General features: G+C 42.2%; 1 protein-coding gene across 5 annotated transcripts in view; it reads left to right on the forward strand.

Annotated features, from left to right (window-relative positions):
* Positions 1 to 16,915, forward strand: part of ube3c (ubiquitin protein ligase E3C) — a 173,819-nt gene that overhangs the window by 96,558 nt on the left and 60,346 nt on the right. For all 5 annotated transcript variants that reach the window (XM_085987546.1, XM_085987548.1, XM_085987547.1 and 2 more), the window contains exon 19: positions 5,860 to 6,107. In XM_085987546.1, coding sequence (XP_085843672.1) covers positions 5,860 to 6,107 — 248 coding nt within the window. The remainder of the gene's footprint in view (positions 1 to 5,859; positions 6,108 to 16,915) is intronic.

Here is a 16,915-nt window from a genome sequence, read left to right on the forward strand (position 1 = left end):
ATCAGGGGATTTAAGATTGTCAGTAACCAATTTTTTTCTGCAAGGCATTGTAAAATGTTTTAATAATCTTGCATTAGGTTGTAGTTTTAAAAAAATAAAAAAATAAAAAAAATGGCAATTACTAGTGCAGGTTAGGTTCAGAACAGTGCTTTCTGTGCAATGCTTCAGCAAGTTATAACCTCAAGAACAGTTCAGGCTGCGCCATTGTGACAGCTCTATTCTCATCATCATCTCCGAAACTGCCAAATCCTGGGTTGCTTTGTTTGTTGGACTTGCACTTATTGGAAACTGGCTTGAGACTGCCCGAGCTCATTTCATTCTGAACTATTGTAATGCATTACATGGCCTTGCTATTCACCACAAGACTAAGATTATTTTAAAATCCATTATTTAACCTATGGTGTGCAAAATTTACACCTCTCTTCATTCTAAGTGCACATGCAAGCTGCAAAATTATTGTAATTCACACAGATGAGATTAGTTGCACACTGACCAGTAAAATGATTTTATTCTTTTAGTGTCTATTAACAAAAAATAATTTTAGTATGATAAAAGATTAATAGATCTGATCAGCCAGAAAATAAAATTGCCTTCATTAATCAGCACTGCTTATAAACATGTTTTTGGAAACTATCTCTGAACAGCAGGTTTCTTAATTAAAACCATTATTAAACTGTTTCACACTTTCCTCCCTCATTGAGCCAAATGGTCTGCCTGATAAATTTGCTTTTGAGCCTTTGTGTGAGATGGTTTTTGTCTAATGATGTGGCAATGTTATTTTTAGCTCAGTCAACTCCTGTAGAAATCTCATTTGCCACCTGTACTGCTGCTACACAGTTTGTGAAAAAGTTAAATGAAAATTTAGATTAATTAAAGATATGCAAAAAATATGTTTTGCACACAATAGCTCCAGTCAACTAGGTATTTCTGGTCAGTGTGACTACTTCAAATGCAGAAATATCTTGCTGATCACAGCAGCAAAGTTTAGAATTGCTGTAGCCATTATCCAGACTCATTCATTTTGAATATAAAAAAAATAAACATAGAATATACGAAGTAGAATTGTGCAAAATGTTTTATTATCTATAACAACATCCTATCACTACTGCCGATAATATCACCATTATGATGCAGCAACAGCCATTTTGCAGCATTTTCATATTGTTTGATGCAAAATAAGACCAGTAGCTTAATCAACATAGAAGAATGAATGACTTGGACAGGGTACTGAATTTCGATGATCAGCCATGATCTCATTAAATGGCAGAACAGGCTCGAGGGGCTGAATGGCCTACTCCTGCTCCTATCTTCTATGTCATGGAGCTCTGATCCATTCAAGGGTTTTAGTCTTGTAGTCAGAACCTGATAAATTTGACATCATAGCAGCCCTTGACAGAAAATGCTTTAGACTGCTATGGTAAACATTTCTAGACATGTGTGTACCTATAGAAACGGTCCCTTTTTTATTGTGGGGAATATTGTGATTTTGTTTATTTAGACATTTTACACAATTTGGCTCCTGGACTATTTTTGGTCATCTCACAATTTGTGGGGCTGCTTAATTCAGCCTTAAAATGTACCTGCTTCCATTACGTAAAGTATATGGCAATGTTGCTATAGTCTTCATCTGCAGGTTCCTCCATGGCCTCTCCCCTTCCCTTCTGCTATTTCCTGTAGCCCTACGTGTAAGTGTTTTCCCATCCACTATTCCAACTCTGGCCGCCTTTGCATCCTTCCCTCTCTCCAGTGCACCTTTAGTTGTAGACCCAGCAGCTGTCTTGGTCCGACACTCTAACCCTTTTCCCCCTAAGCTCCCCTGCCTTGCTACATCTCTCCCTTTCTTCAGAAGGCTGCTTAAAACTTGCATCTTTGACTATGCCTTCGATCACCTCCCCTAACTCTTCTCCAATTACTGCTTTGTGCATGACTCCACATCTTTGAAGTGCTTTGATATGTTTATTCAGTTAAAGGCACTAACTAAATCTTGAGTTCTTGTATTTTGTACCTTTAATGTTGTATGATACACTTCTTGTGAAATATGCTTAGTTGTAAAGATTTGCGTTTCTCTGGTAAACCGGATCGAGTGCAAACCAATATGGTGGGTATATTGTGTTTTAAGCGGAGTTTAGGACTGAATATAACACATTAGTAATACAGCAAAAACATGCAACCGTGGCAAGTAGCTGATACTGGACCCGATCGCACAGATGGCTGGTGTGCGTGAACAGTTCTCTGGCTTGCGGCCTCTCTTCCTCTTGTCTAGAACCTCCGAGTTGGTGAGCATGGGATCACTCTTGAAAGAGCGTTCGACCAGCCCAACTTCTGCTTGGCTCTCCCCTCCACCGTCTGTGTGGGAAAGCCCTCGGTGTCACTTTTATTCTCTTTTTAGGGGTGGGCCTGAGGCCAAATTATTAACGAGACCATTTAACCTATAGAAGTCCCCCATAAAACTCCGTACCCAATGGGTCATTGAGTTCTTTCTCAATTCTTAGATGAAAGCCCTTCCTCAGAGGTCTCATGTCCTTTGCCAATTGATCTATCTTGTTTTTACATTTTGAAGGTTCCTCTATTGGAATTTGTCCTATCTCTTTGTCCCTATCCTCCCTGGCACAGCAAGTACAAGGCCTGACCACGTACCCCCTCCATCAAGGGGCCCACGTCAGCGTTGTCTTGCTCATCCTGCCGTTATCCAGACTATCTCCCTTTAATCTAACAGACTGTTCCATCCTGAGATGGCTACCTTAACTCCCCTAAATTCCTTTTATTCTATGTCTTTTATACTAATTAACTTTTAATTATCTTCACAAGTAGTTCTGTTAAACAAACTCCATATTCTACCTTGGCATTATAATATGGTTATTAGTAATAATGGAAGAAACATAGCTTGGGCCTTCATTGGCCAAATTAAAGATACATTAACAAAGTCAAAACCCTAACTTACAAACCACAGACAGCTAGCCTGGCAAGGCAAGGCCATGCTATGGACCCCTGTGTGGAATGTTATCCCTCATCTAATCTAACTAACTGAAGACATTGGGCCTGAAATTCCGATTGGAGGCTTCCCGTGGGCGGATGCTTCTGACCTGTTTCCAAAAAAAAAAAAAAAAAAAAAAATCTATGAATGTACCTGGTGGCCCAGGAGGTATGGAGGTTTGCGATCCTGGGCGCCTCCGGGTCCGTGCAGGCAGAGCCCCACGGAAAATTTAATTTTTTGAAACAAATGTGTGTTATCACAGAATCTACAGTGCAGATAGAGGCCATTTCGGCCCATCGAGCCTGCACCGACACACATCCCACCCTATCCCCGTAACCCCACGTATTTAATCCCCTAACACTAAGGGTCAATTTATCATAGCCAAATCAACCTAACCTGCACATCTTTGGACTGTGGGAGGAAACCGGAGCACCCGGAGGAAACCCACGCAGACACGGAGAATGTGCAAACTCCACACAGACAGTCGCCCAAGGCCAGATTTGAACCCGGGTCCCTGGCGCTGTGAGGCAACAGTGCTAACCACTATGCCACCGCGTTTTAACAGGGCTAAAAATAAACTTACCTTATTGGACAGGGGTTTTAATGTATAAATGAGTGATAAAATATATATTTTTTTCAAACTCTTATGCTGGTAAAAGCAGGCCTTACCAGGCGTAAGAATTTCGCAGGCATTCAGAAGGCGGAATTGGGCAAATAGTGCAACTCCCCACCTGCCGCGGCCCATCTCCCGGGAATGCGGGGATCTGTCAAGAGTATTCTTGACAGATCGCAAGTTCTGGGTTTTCACACATGCGCTTTGCATGCCTAAACCCGGAACTTGCGCAGCCCCTACGGTCATGTGCACACCTCGTCCGCATCCGTGGGGGTCGCAAACACGGCCCATTTTGTCTCCAAGTCTAATACAAGCCTCCAGGAAAACTAAACTTATGCAGTCCCAGTAAAACATAACTTATGCAGTCCCAGTAAAACATAACTTGCACATTAACCCCTTGCTCGTCTCGAGCAGAAACTTACAATCATTTAAACACCGTATTAGTTGGGTAGCCGTATACATATTTAGGCACCACGAGTTTCTAACAAGTTCATCAGCTCTGATTGCTCCCACCACTACTACGACAATCACTGACAGATGTAAACTTCACATTGATGTTAGAGTTGAAAATATTCTCTCCCGAAACAATCCAAATTTCGATAGTCTGTAATTGTACTGAGGGGAATTTTTTATAGTTTGCAAATTTTACATCATTGTGTGTGACTAAAATCCCGGTGACCATGTTGTACGACTGAACTCATTTAGTATATTTATAGATATTGCTAGCTTATTCAGAAAGTGTAATTTTGTACAAATGCCAGTGATGTGTTTAAAGTTGGAAATGAGCTGATTATCTCATCAGCTCTTTCCTAACAACGATTTTTTTAAAAATCTGTCCATTGAACTGTTTGAGATTAGAATTTCAAAATTAAACAGGATAGACATAGACAAGATGTTTCCACTTGTGGGTGGAGTCCAAAACTAGTGGTTACTAATAAATCCAATAAGGAATTCAGGAGAAGATTTCTTTACTCAAAGTGGCGCGAATGTGGAACTTGCTACCACATGGAGTGGTTGAGGCGATTAGCATAAGGGCATGCTAGTTAAGTAAAGGAATAGGATATGTTAATAGGGTGAGATTAAGTAAGGTGGCAGGAGACTTGTGTGGCGCATAGACCAGATGGGCCGAATGACCTGTGTCTGTGCTGTAAATTCTATGTAATTGTAATTACAACTGGTTCAAGACTCTTCCAGGTGATCTCGAACCACAAGAATCAACAGCCGTAGTGCTCATCTTGTTGATTGGTGAAACTGCATTCTACTTATACAGGATGTGTGCTATAACTGCACTGCTAATGGAGAGCTTAAAATTACTGCATTTCGTCACTCACCATTGCAATCTGCTGCTCAGATTTCTTAACAAATGTTTGGAGAAATACAGCTTGTACTAGTTTTGAACCTAAGGTCTATTTCTACAATATACTCTGGAATTAATAGTGGCTATCTATTGGAAGGCAAATGATTTGTGGCAAGTGATTTTTCTTTATTGCTCCGATTCATTCAGAAAGCAGCACTTTCATAGCCTTTGGGACCTTTTATACAAAATTGTACTCTGGCAGCGAATCAAACTGTCTGCGTTAAGTAGAAATTCATCGGATTTGTAGAGGAAATTGTGCCACAAAAAAAAAATCACTTGGAGTAATCCTAAATGAAACCTGTTAGCCAAAATAGTGCGATTTAAACAAAAAAAAATCTGCTCCACTAACCAATTAAAAAAATAAAATCAAGACCAAGAAAATATCCTGCAACCCATCCAGTTTGCACCATCCAGAGCCCGTTTATGATTCTATCATGGACTCACTGCCCACATTACCCCTTGATCCTTGCTTTAGAAACACTAATTATAGCTACTGATTACAAGAGAGAATTTTTTTTTTTTAAATGGCTTTGAATGCGAAGCCTTGCCCGCTTTATGAGGCACCTACCTTCATCTAAGTCAGGCAAGGAGAGGAATGTGCCATACTCGAGCTGTATTTGCCCAGAAAGACTCTTTGGTGATCGGCACTGTGACGGAGAATTGTATTGTTAATTGAACTTTATTCAACTTCTTTAAAACCAGTTAATAAATTCAAAACTAAGTGATTTATTTTGAAAGGGCCTTTCGCAAACTTCTTTCACAGACACTAGCTGATTTCTGAAGGATTTTATTCTGTATTAAGTGAAACAAGCTAAACATTTACTCATGACTTTAGCAGAAGAGTATGTGTTGAGTTGTAAAATAACAATTAAGTGCAATGCTTGTTGAAAAATAACTTTTTGCCCTATTTTCCAGAATCTGACCTGAGAAAAAGAATACGTGTTCACTTATTAAATGCACATGGTTTAGATGAAGCTGGAATTGATGGTGGAGGAATATTCAGAGAGTTTCTTAATGAACTGCTCAAGACCGGGTTTAACCCAAACCAGGGATTTTTCAAAACAACAAATGAAGGGCTTCTTTATCCGAATCCTGCAGCAAAAATGCTGGTTGGCGATCACTTCACCAGACATTACTACTTTCTAGGAAGAATGTTGGGAAAGGTGAGAATTGAATTCTTTAAATATCAAATGTGTCTTGAGAAAATGTGTGCTATGTTGGGAAACAGCTGGAAGAAGGTAATCAAACTGTTCTTTATTCAAGCTAGCTTTAAGAAACGGCGTATGCTTGCCACAAATTGTTAGCCGCAGGGTTGTTTTTAGAAAGCCCCCCCGTAGAAAAACTGCAATGTTAATAGCTGAATTTCTGCCAATATTATGTTTTTGTAAAACGGTGGCAAAAAATTAGAGTACTGAAGTATATGTTTTTGAACAGGTTTGACGGCTCCTTTAATTTCGCCTTTTTTCAGTTATATTACTTAAACTAACAAACCTGCTTCCTCAATTTAAAAAATAGAGATGGAGCTCCCTGTTGATTCAGAGGCTTTACCAAATGAATAGCTGAGCCTTACAGACTGGGAAGTCCACAAGTTCGATCCCTGCTGTATGCTGTTAGCTCACCTTAGCATTGGCAGCAATAGTGGCACCACAATTAGTTTTAGAATCCCTGGGTTCAGGTCTTGATGACTGTACAATGACCTATGGTGGAAGTGTATGGACATTGGGCGATGATAGGACAGGTTTGGTTGTGATGCACCCCATGCTAAATAGCCTACTGACGCTCGGTTAACCTTTGAATAATGGCCACTTGAGATAGATAACTGAAGGTGCCAAGCACTTGTAAACTGTACTAGAGCAAAGAGTCAGAGGAGGGGAGGGGAGAAAATTGGCAGGAAAAAGAAACTAGAAATACAGTGTACGATTTCAATTAGATTCTCAAAGGGTTTCCTTTCTTTTAATCCATAGGTTTTTCTGTAATCTTGTGGATAAAATAGAAACTCTTTGGTTTGACTGTGTCAAGGTGCCATTGGAAATAAAAACTCTCCAGCCTGTTAATTGGGATGGACTTATCCATCTTTATTGTGCTGTATTTTTCACAAGTGCAATTTTCCACCAATATTATTCCTTAATGAAGAATTGAATATTTTACTTGCTGCCATTGCTGCTCATGATGATTCTCAAATGTGGAAGTGTGCAAGGGAATCCTCTCCAGGGCTTTCAGTTACCAATTCATCAATCAGTGGAGTTTGATTAGCATGTTTTGATGTATTATCCTTTTGTGTTGTATTTGGTGACTCGACAGTAATCAATTTGCTATGCTAATTAATGCGGTACAGCGTGATGACACTTGGTCAAATCAAAGGGTTGCTCTTATAGGATATTACTGGATAGAATTCATTGGGAGGTGGAGGACAACAAATAAAGCATAAGTGTAGTTCACCCATCTTCATTATAATGCTCATCATTTTTCTAGTTAAATTGATTTTCTTGTGTTGAGATATGGTGACCTGGATTTTAATGAAGCAGCTGTAGGCCTTGTTTTTTTTAAATTCTACTTTCTTTGTTGAAAATTACTGAGGTATAAACCAAGTGCAAAGTGTATACATAAACTAACTTGGCAGGGGGATGGGATACGGAGTGGAGCTATAGTAAGGGGTGACGCGCAGCCAAATATAGAGGAAAAAACAAGTCTGCCTGGAAGGCAGAGCAAATATGGAGCGGCACAAGGGAGTATGGCAGGGCTGGATGGCATTTATTTAAATGCAAGGAGTCTTGCGAGTAAGGCAGATGAATTGAAGGTGTCGATGAACACATGGGAGTATGCTATTGTTGCTATCACAGCGACATGGTTGAGGGAGGGGCAGGACTGGCAGCTCAATATTCCGGGGTATAGAATCTTCAGACGAGACAGAGGGGAGTGTAAAAGGAGGGGGTGTCGCAATATTAATCAAGGAGTCAATTACTGCAGTAAGGAGGGATGGTATCTTAGCAGGTTCCTCTAATGAGGCCATATGGGTAGAACTTAAAAACAACAGGGGGGCAAGCACTTTGCTGGGAGTGTACTATAGGCCCCCAAACAGTCAGGGGGAGATAGAGGAACAGATATGTAGGCAAATCTCAGGGAAGTGTAGAAATAAGAGGGTAATAATAGTAGGGGATTTCAGCTTCCCCAATATTAACTGGGATAGTCAGAGTGTGAAAGGCTTAGAGGGTGCGGAATTCTTAAAGTGCACCCAGGAAAGCTTTTTGAGCCAGCATGTACAAGAGAGGGGGCAGTACTGGACCTAATTCTAGGGAATGTAGCCGGGCAAGTGGTTGAAGTGTCAATAGGAGAGCATTTTGGTGACAGTGACCATAATTCGGTGAGATTTAAGGTAGTTATGGAAAAGGACAAAGATGGACTGGAAATAAAGGTTCTAAATTGGGGGAAGGCCAATTTTAATATGATAAGGCAGGATCTGGCCAAAGTGGACTGGGATCAGCTACTTGTAGGAAAATCCACATCAGAGCAGTGGGAGACTTTCAGAAAGGAAATAGAGATATTAACACCAGCATGTTCCCATAAAGGTCAAGGGTGGGACCAACAAGCCCAGGGAACCCTAGATGTCAAGGGATATAGAAGAATGGATTAGGGGGAAAAAAGGGAGGCTTTTGGCAGATAGAAAGGACTAAAAACAGTGGAAGCCCTAGAGTATAGCAAGTGTGGAGGGGTTACTTAAAAAAAGAAATTAGGAGAACGAAGAGGGGGCATGAAAAAACACTGGCGGGCAAAATAAAGGAAAATCCCAAGGTGTGTTTTATAAGTATATTGGGCAAGAGGATAACCAGGGAAAGAGTAGGGCCCATTAGGGACCAAAGTGGCAATCTGTGTGTAGAGCCGGAAGATGTAGGTGAGGTTTTAAATGAATATTTTACACCTGTGTTCACTATGGAGAAGGACGATGTAGGCATAGAAATCAGGCAGGGGGGTTGTGATATACGTGAACAAATTAGTATCGAAAGGGAGCAGGTACTAGCGGTTTTAGCGGGCTTAAAAGTGGATAAATCCCCAGGCTCGGACGAGATGTATCCCAGGCTGCTGTGTGAGGCAAGGGAAGAGATTGCAGGGGCTCTGACACAAATTTTCAGAACCTCTCTGGCCACAGGGGAGGTGCCAGAGGACTGGAGAACAGCTAACGTCGTACCATTATTCAAGAAGGGTAGTTGGGATAAACCAGGGAATTACAGGCCAGTGAGCCTAACATCAGTGGTAGGGAAATTATTGGAAAAAATTCTGAGGGACAGAATTAGTCTCCATTTGGAGAGGCAAGGATTAATCGAGGATAGTCAACATGGCTTTGTCAGGGGGAGATCATGTCTGACCAATTTGATTGAATTTTTCGAGGGGGTGACTAGGTGCGTGGATGAGGGTAGTGCAGTTGATGTGGTCTACATGGACTTCAGTAAGGCTTTTGACAAAGTCCCGCATGGGAGACTGGTCAAGAAGGTAAGAGCCCATGGGATCCAGGGTAATTTGGCACATTGGATCCAAAATTGGCTTAGTGGCAGGAGGCAGAGGGTGATGGTCGAAGGTTGTTTTTGTGACTGGAAGCCTGTGTCCAGTGGTGTACCGCAGGGATCGGTGCTGGGTCCTTTGCTGTTTATAGTGTACATTAATGATTTAGATATGAATGTAGGAGGTATGATCAGTAAGTTCGCAGATGACACGAAAATTGGTGGAGTGGTAGATAGCGAGGAGGGAAGCTACAGGATGATATAGACGGGTTGGTCAGGTGGGCAGAACAGTGGCAAATGGAATTTAACCCTGAAAAGTGTGAGGTGATGCATTTTGGGAGGACTAACAAGGCAAGGGCAGCACGGTGGCATAGTGGTTAGCACTGTTGCCTCACAGCGCCAGGGACCCGGGTTCGAATCCGGCCTCGGGTGACTGTCTGTGTGGAGTTTGCACATTCTCCCCGTGTTTGCGTGGGTTTCCTCCCACAGTCCAAAGATGTGCAGGTTAGGTTGATTGGCTATGATAAAATTGACACTTAGTGCTAGGGGGATTAAATACGTGGGGTTACGGGGATAGGGTGGGATATGTGTCGGTGCAGGCTCGATGGGCCAAAATGGCCTCTATCTGCACTGTGGGGTTTCTGTGAATTCTGTGTTTCTGTGAATACACAATGAATGGTAGGACCCTAGGAAGGACAGAGGATCAGAGGGACCTTGGTGTGCATGTACATAGATCCCTGAAGGCAGCAGGGCAGGTAGATAAGGTGGTTAAAAAGGCATATGGGATACTTGCCTTCATTAGCCAAGGCATAGAATATAAGAGCAGGGAGGTTATGATGGAGCTGTACAAAACGCTAGTTAGGCCACAGGTGGAATACTGCAGTTCTGGTCGCCACACTATAGGAAGGATGTGATTGTATTGGAGAGGGTGCAGAGCAGGTTCACCAGGATGTTACCTGGGCTGGAGCGCTTCAGCTATGGAGAGAGACTGAACAGGCTGGGGTTGTTTTCCTTAGAGCAGAGAAGGTTGAGGGGGGGCCTGATTGAGGTGTACAAAAATTAAGGGGCATAGATCGGGTAGATAGAAAGGAACTTTTCCCCTTGGTAGAGGGGTCAATAACCAGGGGGCATAGTTTCATGGTAAGGGGCAGGAGGTTTAGAGCGGATTTGAGGAAAAACCTTTTCACCCAGAGGGTGGTTGGAACCTGGAACTCACTGCCTGAAAGTGTGGTAGAGGCAGAAACCCTCACATTCAAGAAGCATTTAGATGAGCGCTTGAAACGCCATAGCATACAAGGCTACGGACCAAGTGCTGGAAAATGGGATTAGAATAGACAGGGCTTGATGGCCGGCGCAAACACGATGCGCTGAAGGGCCTCTCTCTGTGCTGTATGACTCTGTGTAACTGGGATGGAACAATCTTGTCTTGGATTATATGTCAAAAGTCTTAAAGGGACAGTGTCCTTCTAATTTCCACTCTTGGGTTACTGTTTTTTTAAGTAAGAGTTTTGCACCAAGCAATTGTGTCTTTGGTTTTTCACGGAATAGAGATCTCACCAGAGCTATAGCTTAGGGTTGAAGCCAGTAGCATTTTAGGGTTGAAGGCAGCAGCATTTGTGACTTACCACACAGTTTTTTTTACATGTCTTGTTCAGCTGGGCCATGTCACATTATCTCAACATACAAGAGCTTGCAATTATGTATTGTCTTTTAATGTAAAAAAAAAGTTCCAAGGTGCTTCACTGAGAAATCAGACGCCAAGCCAAAGGAGACGATTAGGAATGGTGATGTGGGTTTTAAGGAGGGTCTTAAAGGACAAGAAGGCTTCAGTGTGCCAGTGCAGCCTTCGGTCGCCTGAGGAAGAGAGTGTTTGAAGACCAGGACCTCAAACCCGGCACTAAGCTCATGGTCTACAGGGCAGCAGTGATACCTGCCCTGCTGTATGCCTCAGAGACATGGACCATGTACAACAGGCACCTCAAAGCACTGAGAGGTACCACCAACGCTGCCTCCGCAAGATCCTGCAAATCCATTGGCAGGATAGGCGCACCAACGTCCGTGTTCTTGCTCAGGCCAACATCCCCAGCATCGAAGCTCTGACCACGCTCGATCAGCTCCGATGGACGGGTCACATTGTCCGCATGCCTGATACAAGACTCCCAAAACAAGCGCTCTACTCGGAGCCCCGGCACGGCAAGAGAGCCCCAGGTGGGCAGAGGAAATGCTTCAAGGACACCCTCAAAGCCTCCTTGAAAAAGTGTAACATCCCCACCGACACCTGGGAATCCCTGGCCCAAGACCGCACAAAGTGGAGGAGAAGCATCCGGGAAGGCGCCGAACACCTCGAGTCTCTTCGCCAGGAGCAAGCGGAAGCCGAGCGCACGTCAACCCAAGCACCCCACCCACCCGCCCCTTCAACCACCGTCTGCCCCACCTGTGACAGACTGTAGGTCCCGCATTGGACTAATCAGTCACATGCGAGCTCATTTTTAATGTGGAAGCAAGTCATCCTCGGTTCCGAGGGACTGCCTAAGAAAGGACAAGATGAGGAGGCAGAGAGATTAGGGAAGGAATTCCAGAGCATGCGGTACAGATGGCTGAAGGCATGGCCGCCAATGTTGGAATGAAGATTGTACAGAAAGTCAGATAAACAGAGTTCTGGGAGCGGGATGGGGGTTGGAATTGTAGGGCTGGAGCAGGTTACAGAGCTTGGAAAGTGTGAGGCCGTGAAGGGATTTCAACACAAGGATAAGAATTTCAAATTGGAGTTTGGAGGTGTTGGGTGACCAGGAGCCAATGTAGATCAGCAAGGACAAGGGTGCTGGATATGTGGGGTAGGATATGGGCAGCAGAGTTTTGGGTGAGCTGACATTTATAGATCGTGGAGTTTTTTAATGTTGAGATATTGTATACCTGGTGCTTAAGGTTGGATGATGTGCTCATAGGCAAGAGGGGATCTCGTCTTTGCTTTGCAGTGTCCAGCCAGGTTACTGGAGAAGCGAGCACCAGTTAATACTTGGCTCAGCACCGAATGAGGTTAGATCATGTAGTGATAGAACTAGACTGCAACCTCTTTTAAACGGACATGATGGCCCTGATATTCCGATCGCAGGCCTCCCGTGGGCGGAGGACTGCGATTTGGAAAAATCTGCGCCTGGACTGGAGGGCTCTCGGGAGGCGCACAGTTCCGATGCTGGGCCTCTCCAAACTGCCAGTGCGCAGGGCCCACGTATCCCAGGGGCGCAGGTAGTTTGCAGCGTCCCTGGGATCACGTGGGCCATGGGGAGCCAATCAAAGAAGGGAATCTCCCTTCATACATTTGACAGGAAGACCTGTCAAATATATGAATGGAGATCACCCCCAAAACATAGTTAAACTTTAAATAAATTTTAAAAATCACCTTTTTAAAATTACTTGAAAGTACAAATAAATTAACTTTTAAACAAAACTTTAAATTTTTGAAAAAAAATAATTAAAATTTTTTATGGTGCTAAAAATGAACTTGCCTTTTTAAAAGTATTTTTTAAATGATAAATCAGTGGAATTTTTTTTTTTTTACTTTTTTCAACTCTTATCCTGGTAAAAGCAGGCACAAGAATTGTAAGTGTTTTCTGCGGGAGGAGGGTCTCCAAAAAGCGTAACTGTCTGCCCGCAGAGGCCCTTCTCCCGGACAGCCGGAGGATCTGTCAAGAGCTTTCTTGACCGATCGGAAATGCCGGTTTCCAGTGCATGCCTGAGACAGGCATTTCCGACGTCCCTATGGGTGGGTACACAGCACGTACCCACCCGCAAGGATCAGAATATCCGGCCCGATAAATTTTCTATCTCTAAGTGAAGTTATCCAGAAACTTCATTTAGAGATGGGAAATTTATCATGTCTGTTTTAAAAGAGGTTGCAGTCTAGATCTATCACTACATTATCTAACATCATTAGGTACTGAGCTGAGTATTAACATCATTGGTTTAATTCCAGGACTCGAGCAAGTTCCTCTCTTTTTACACTCTTGCACAGTTTGGAGAAAAAAAAGTTTGGATGGAAGCAACAGTGAAATTGGAATAAATGCTTTGTAGTCTCGGCAATAACGGCTTGCACAATTTCTCAGCTTAAAGATAGCAACTCCAGCCAGGCCTCCTGTCTCAGTTCAACAAGTTCCTCCTTCTCAACAAGCCTCAAACTTGGTAACGTTGCTTAGGAAAATGAAAGATTATCGACCATGATGTGTAGCTTCCATCTGTGGTAAATACCGTGATGAATGGCTGCCTCCTGCGCTGAATAGTTCTGGTCCTTGCACACTCGTTTTAGGAAAAGGCAAATTATTTTTGTAAACTATTTACTGAATTGTAATATTTGCCGGTGGCCAATGCAGTGTTCAAAATTTTCAGTGCAAATATGCTTGTGTTTTACAAGTTGTAAAGAATAAATGTGATGCACACTGGGTTCAGTCAGTAATGCATGAATTATTCAACCAGTTACTTGAAAGCTATTACAGTAGCAAAATACTGCGGATGCTGGAAACCTGAAATAACAACAGAAAATGCTGGAAACACTCAGCAGGCCAGGCAGCATCTGTGGAGAGAGAGAGTTAATGTTTCAGGTCTGTGACCCTTAGTCAGAACTGGAAAAAGTTTTTACTTTAAAGCTATGACAGACAGCAAGTTGCAAAGTTGTCTATAACGTAACTAATTATATTTTGATTATAATTGAAAACTGGATGTAGATAGTAAATACAGTATATGTTCCAAGTCTATGAACAAAAAATGCCTTTTAGGGGAATATTGATTGCTACCTATATTTATTGGGTCATAATGAATTCAAATTTTCTTTAATGCATGTGTAGTGATTGTTTAGTGTGATTCAGTGCACTGAGGTCTTTATAGCCATTTTAACAGAAGGGATTACCTCATGTCGCTGGTCACTCCTCAATTAAACTTTCCATTAGGAGATGATTCTTGATTCTGTTTGTGTAGTGATTGCATTTTGTTGGCTTTAAATCAAGCAGCCAGACAGAGCATAAATAAGCAGTCAAAATATGTGGTAATGGCATTTTGATCTGTTTCACAGTTAGAGAGACTTTAAGGTTATCTCGGTTGATTTATCTTGTAATATTTATTAAGGTAAGCTGCACTTTGCATGTGGCTCACCTTTGTAATGCTTAGTCAGCTGGTTTTAATACAATTTTGCAGTCTTTTATTTTCTAATGAGCGTGCATTTGTATTCTATTAGAAACATAGAAACAGAAGATAGGAGCAGGAGTAGGCCATTCGGCCCCGCGAGCCTGCTCCGCCATTTAATGAAATCATGGCTGATCATTCAAATTCAGTGCCCTGTCCCTGCTTTCTCCCCATATCCCTTGATCCCTTTAGCCTTAAGAAATATATCTAATTCCTTGAATATATTTAATGAATTGGCCTCAACTGCCTTCTGTGGTAGAGAATTCCACAGGTTCACCACTCTCTGGGTGAAGAAATTCCTCCTCATCTCTGTCCTAAATGGCTTACCCCTTATCCTTATCTGAGAAGTCACACAACGCCAGGTTATAGTCCAACAGCTTTATTTGAAATCACAAGCTTTCGGAGCGCTGCTCCTTCGTCAGGTGAAGTGAAGAGATGCATATAGGCACAGCCTATATAGTCAGAGAACACTGCCAGATGATTACAGGTAATCTTTCTAACTGCCCTTTATCCCACCTTGGCAGAGAGATAATCACAGCAATCAAAGGTGTGGATGGTGTCCAAACAGGTCAATCGGGAAAACATTACATCAGAGGGCATTAGGAGTCAACCATGTGGACGAGAGTCCAGTGTAGGCCAGACCACTTAGAGATAGCAGGTTTCCTTCCCAGGAGGAAAGCCTAATGCCGGACCAGATTTACTTTTTCTGGTGGAATTGGAACTCGAGACCTCTGGGCTACTAATTTAGTCCTATAACCACATCTCATTGTTGAGTTACTGCTATTTGTCTATATAATAGTCAGTGTATTCCAAAAAGCAATTCAATGTGTGAAGTGCTTTGAAACATTTTGACAAAATAAGGACCAACTGATTCTTCATTCTTGGTTGGTATTTCCTAGAGAGAGGCCCACAGCCCCATTTGTTTGCATAATGCAGTAACTTCATTACAGGAAAATGTGATTTAGAAAAAGACAATTTTCATAAACAAAAATTCTAGTATATCCTCCAACTAGAAATTTTTCCATCAGGAAAAAAACAGCACAGATTGAGAAATAAGATGAGGATTCAATAATAAATAAGATATGTTAATCTTCTGAGAGAAGCACTTACAGTATACAGTATATGGATTCTGAATTTGAGAGGTTTTTTTAAACAATGTCTGCAACAAAAGGCCTTTCTTGATATATTACTTTCACCCACTGATTATCATTTTCAACCTTTCATAGTTTGGACATTTGATTTCCATTACGAGTTCTTGCATCAATACATGTAAATGCTTTTAACCTTGATAGCTGGAAAATGTAATATTTTTTTTAGAAACAAATCAATAATAGATTGCAATTTAGTGCCAATCCATTTTGGAATCTATGTTACATCATACACCAGTTATTTGAGGAATGTCTATAGACTCATTTTGTGGCCAGCTATATTTGAAAACTTTCAAAATTACACCTATAGGAAGCTCCCTCAATGGTTCAGCCAGTTAAACAAGGACGAGCAGTGTCAACACCAGGAAGGTTCGTGCTTCAATCCCTCATTTATTGTGCGTCAGCTTGGTTCAGCAGTAACACTTGCCTTTGAATCAGATGATTGTGGGTTTAAGCACATAATAAAGGCTGGCATTTCAATGCAGTATTGAGGGAGTGCTGCTTTGTAAGATATGCCATCTTTTGGAGAAGATGTGAAATTCAGGCTAATGTCAGTTTAAACCAGAAGTCTGCCTGAAGTAGCTGCAGCTTTGGCAGATTACTACTGATCACTTATTTGGAACTTAAGGTCTCCTCACGCCAGCAAACACTGCACCCCCCCCCCCCCCCACACCTAACCACACCCCACCCCTCTTCTCCAATGTCCTCAGTCTAAAGTAAGAACCTCGGCCCCTATTTCATTTTTTCTTGTAATTTTTCCACCCCCCCGCCCCCTTTCCTTTTGTTTCGCTCTCACACCTGGCAGCTATCCCTTGCCCTGCCAGTACACTTTACACCCAATCTCAGCCTATTACCATCTCGTCTAGCTTCTAACACCTTTCATTGTCTCTTTTTTTACTTCTTTTGTTTCTTTTATTCTTTTGTCCGATCGCAGCCCTGCCTCCGATCCATCTTTTCTTTCCAGTTTTGAATAAGGGTTCGACCCAAAACGTCAACTCAAATTTCTGTCCACGGATGTTGCCTGACCTGCTGAGTTTTTCCAGCATTTTCTGTTGTTATTTCTTGATATTTAGGTTGGGCTTCCATATAAATACAGGAATCTCTCTAGATCTGGATGCACGTCAACAGCCGTATTCCAGTTTGAAGCAAGCATGAATC

Source organism: Somniosus microcephalus, chromosome 5 (genome assembly GCF_052327205.1).
Source record: "Somniosus microcephalus isolate GS21.2 chromosome 5, FLI_Smic_1.0, whole genome shotgun sequence".
Classification (NCBI taxonomy): Eukaryota; Metazoa; Chordata; class Chondrichthyes; order Squaliformes; family Somniosidae; genus Somniosus; species Somniosus microcephalus.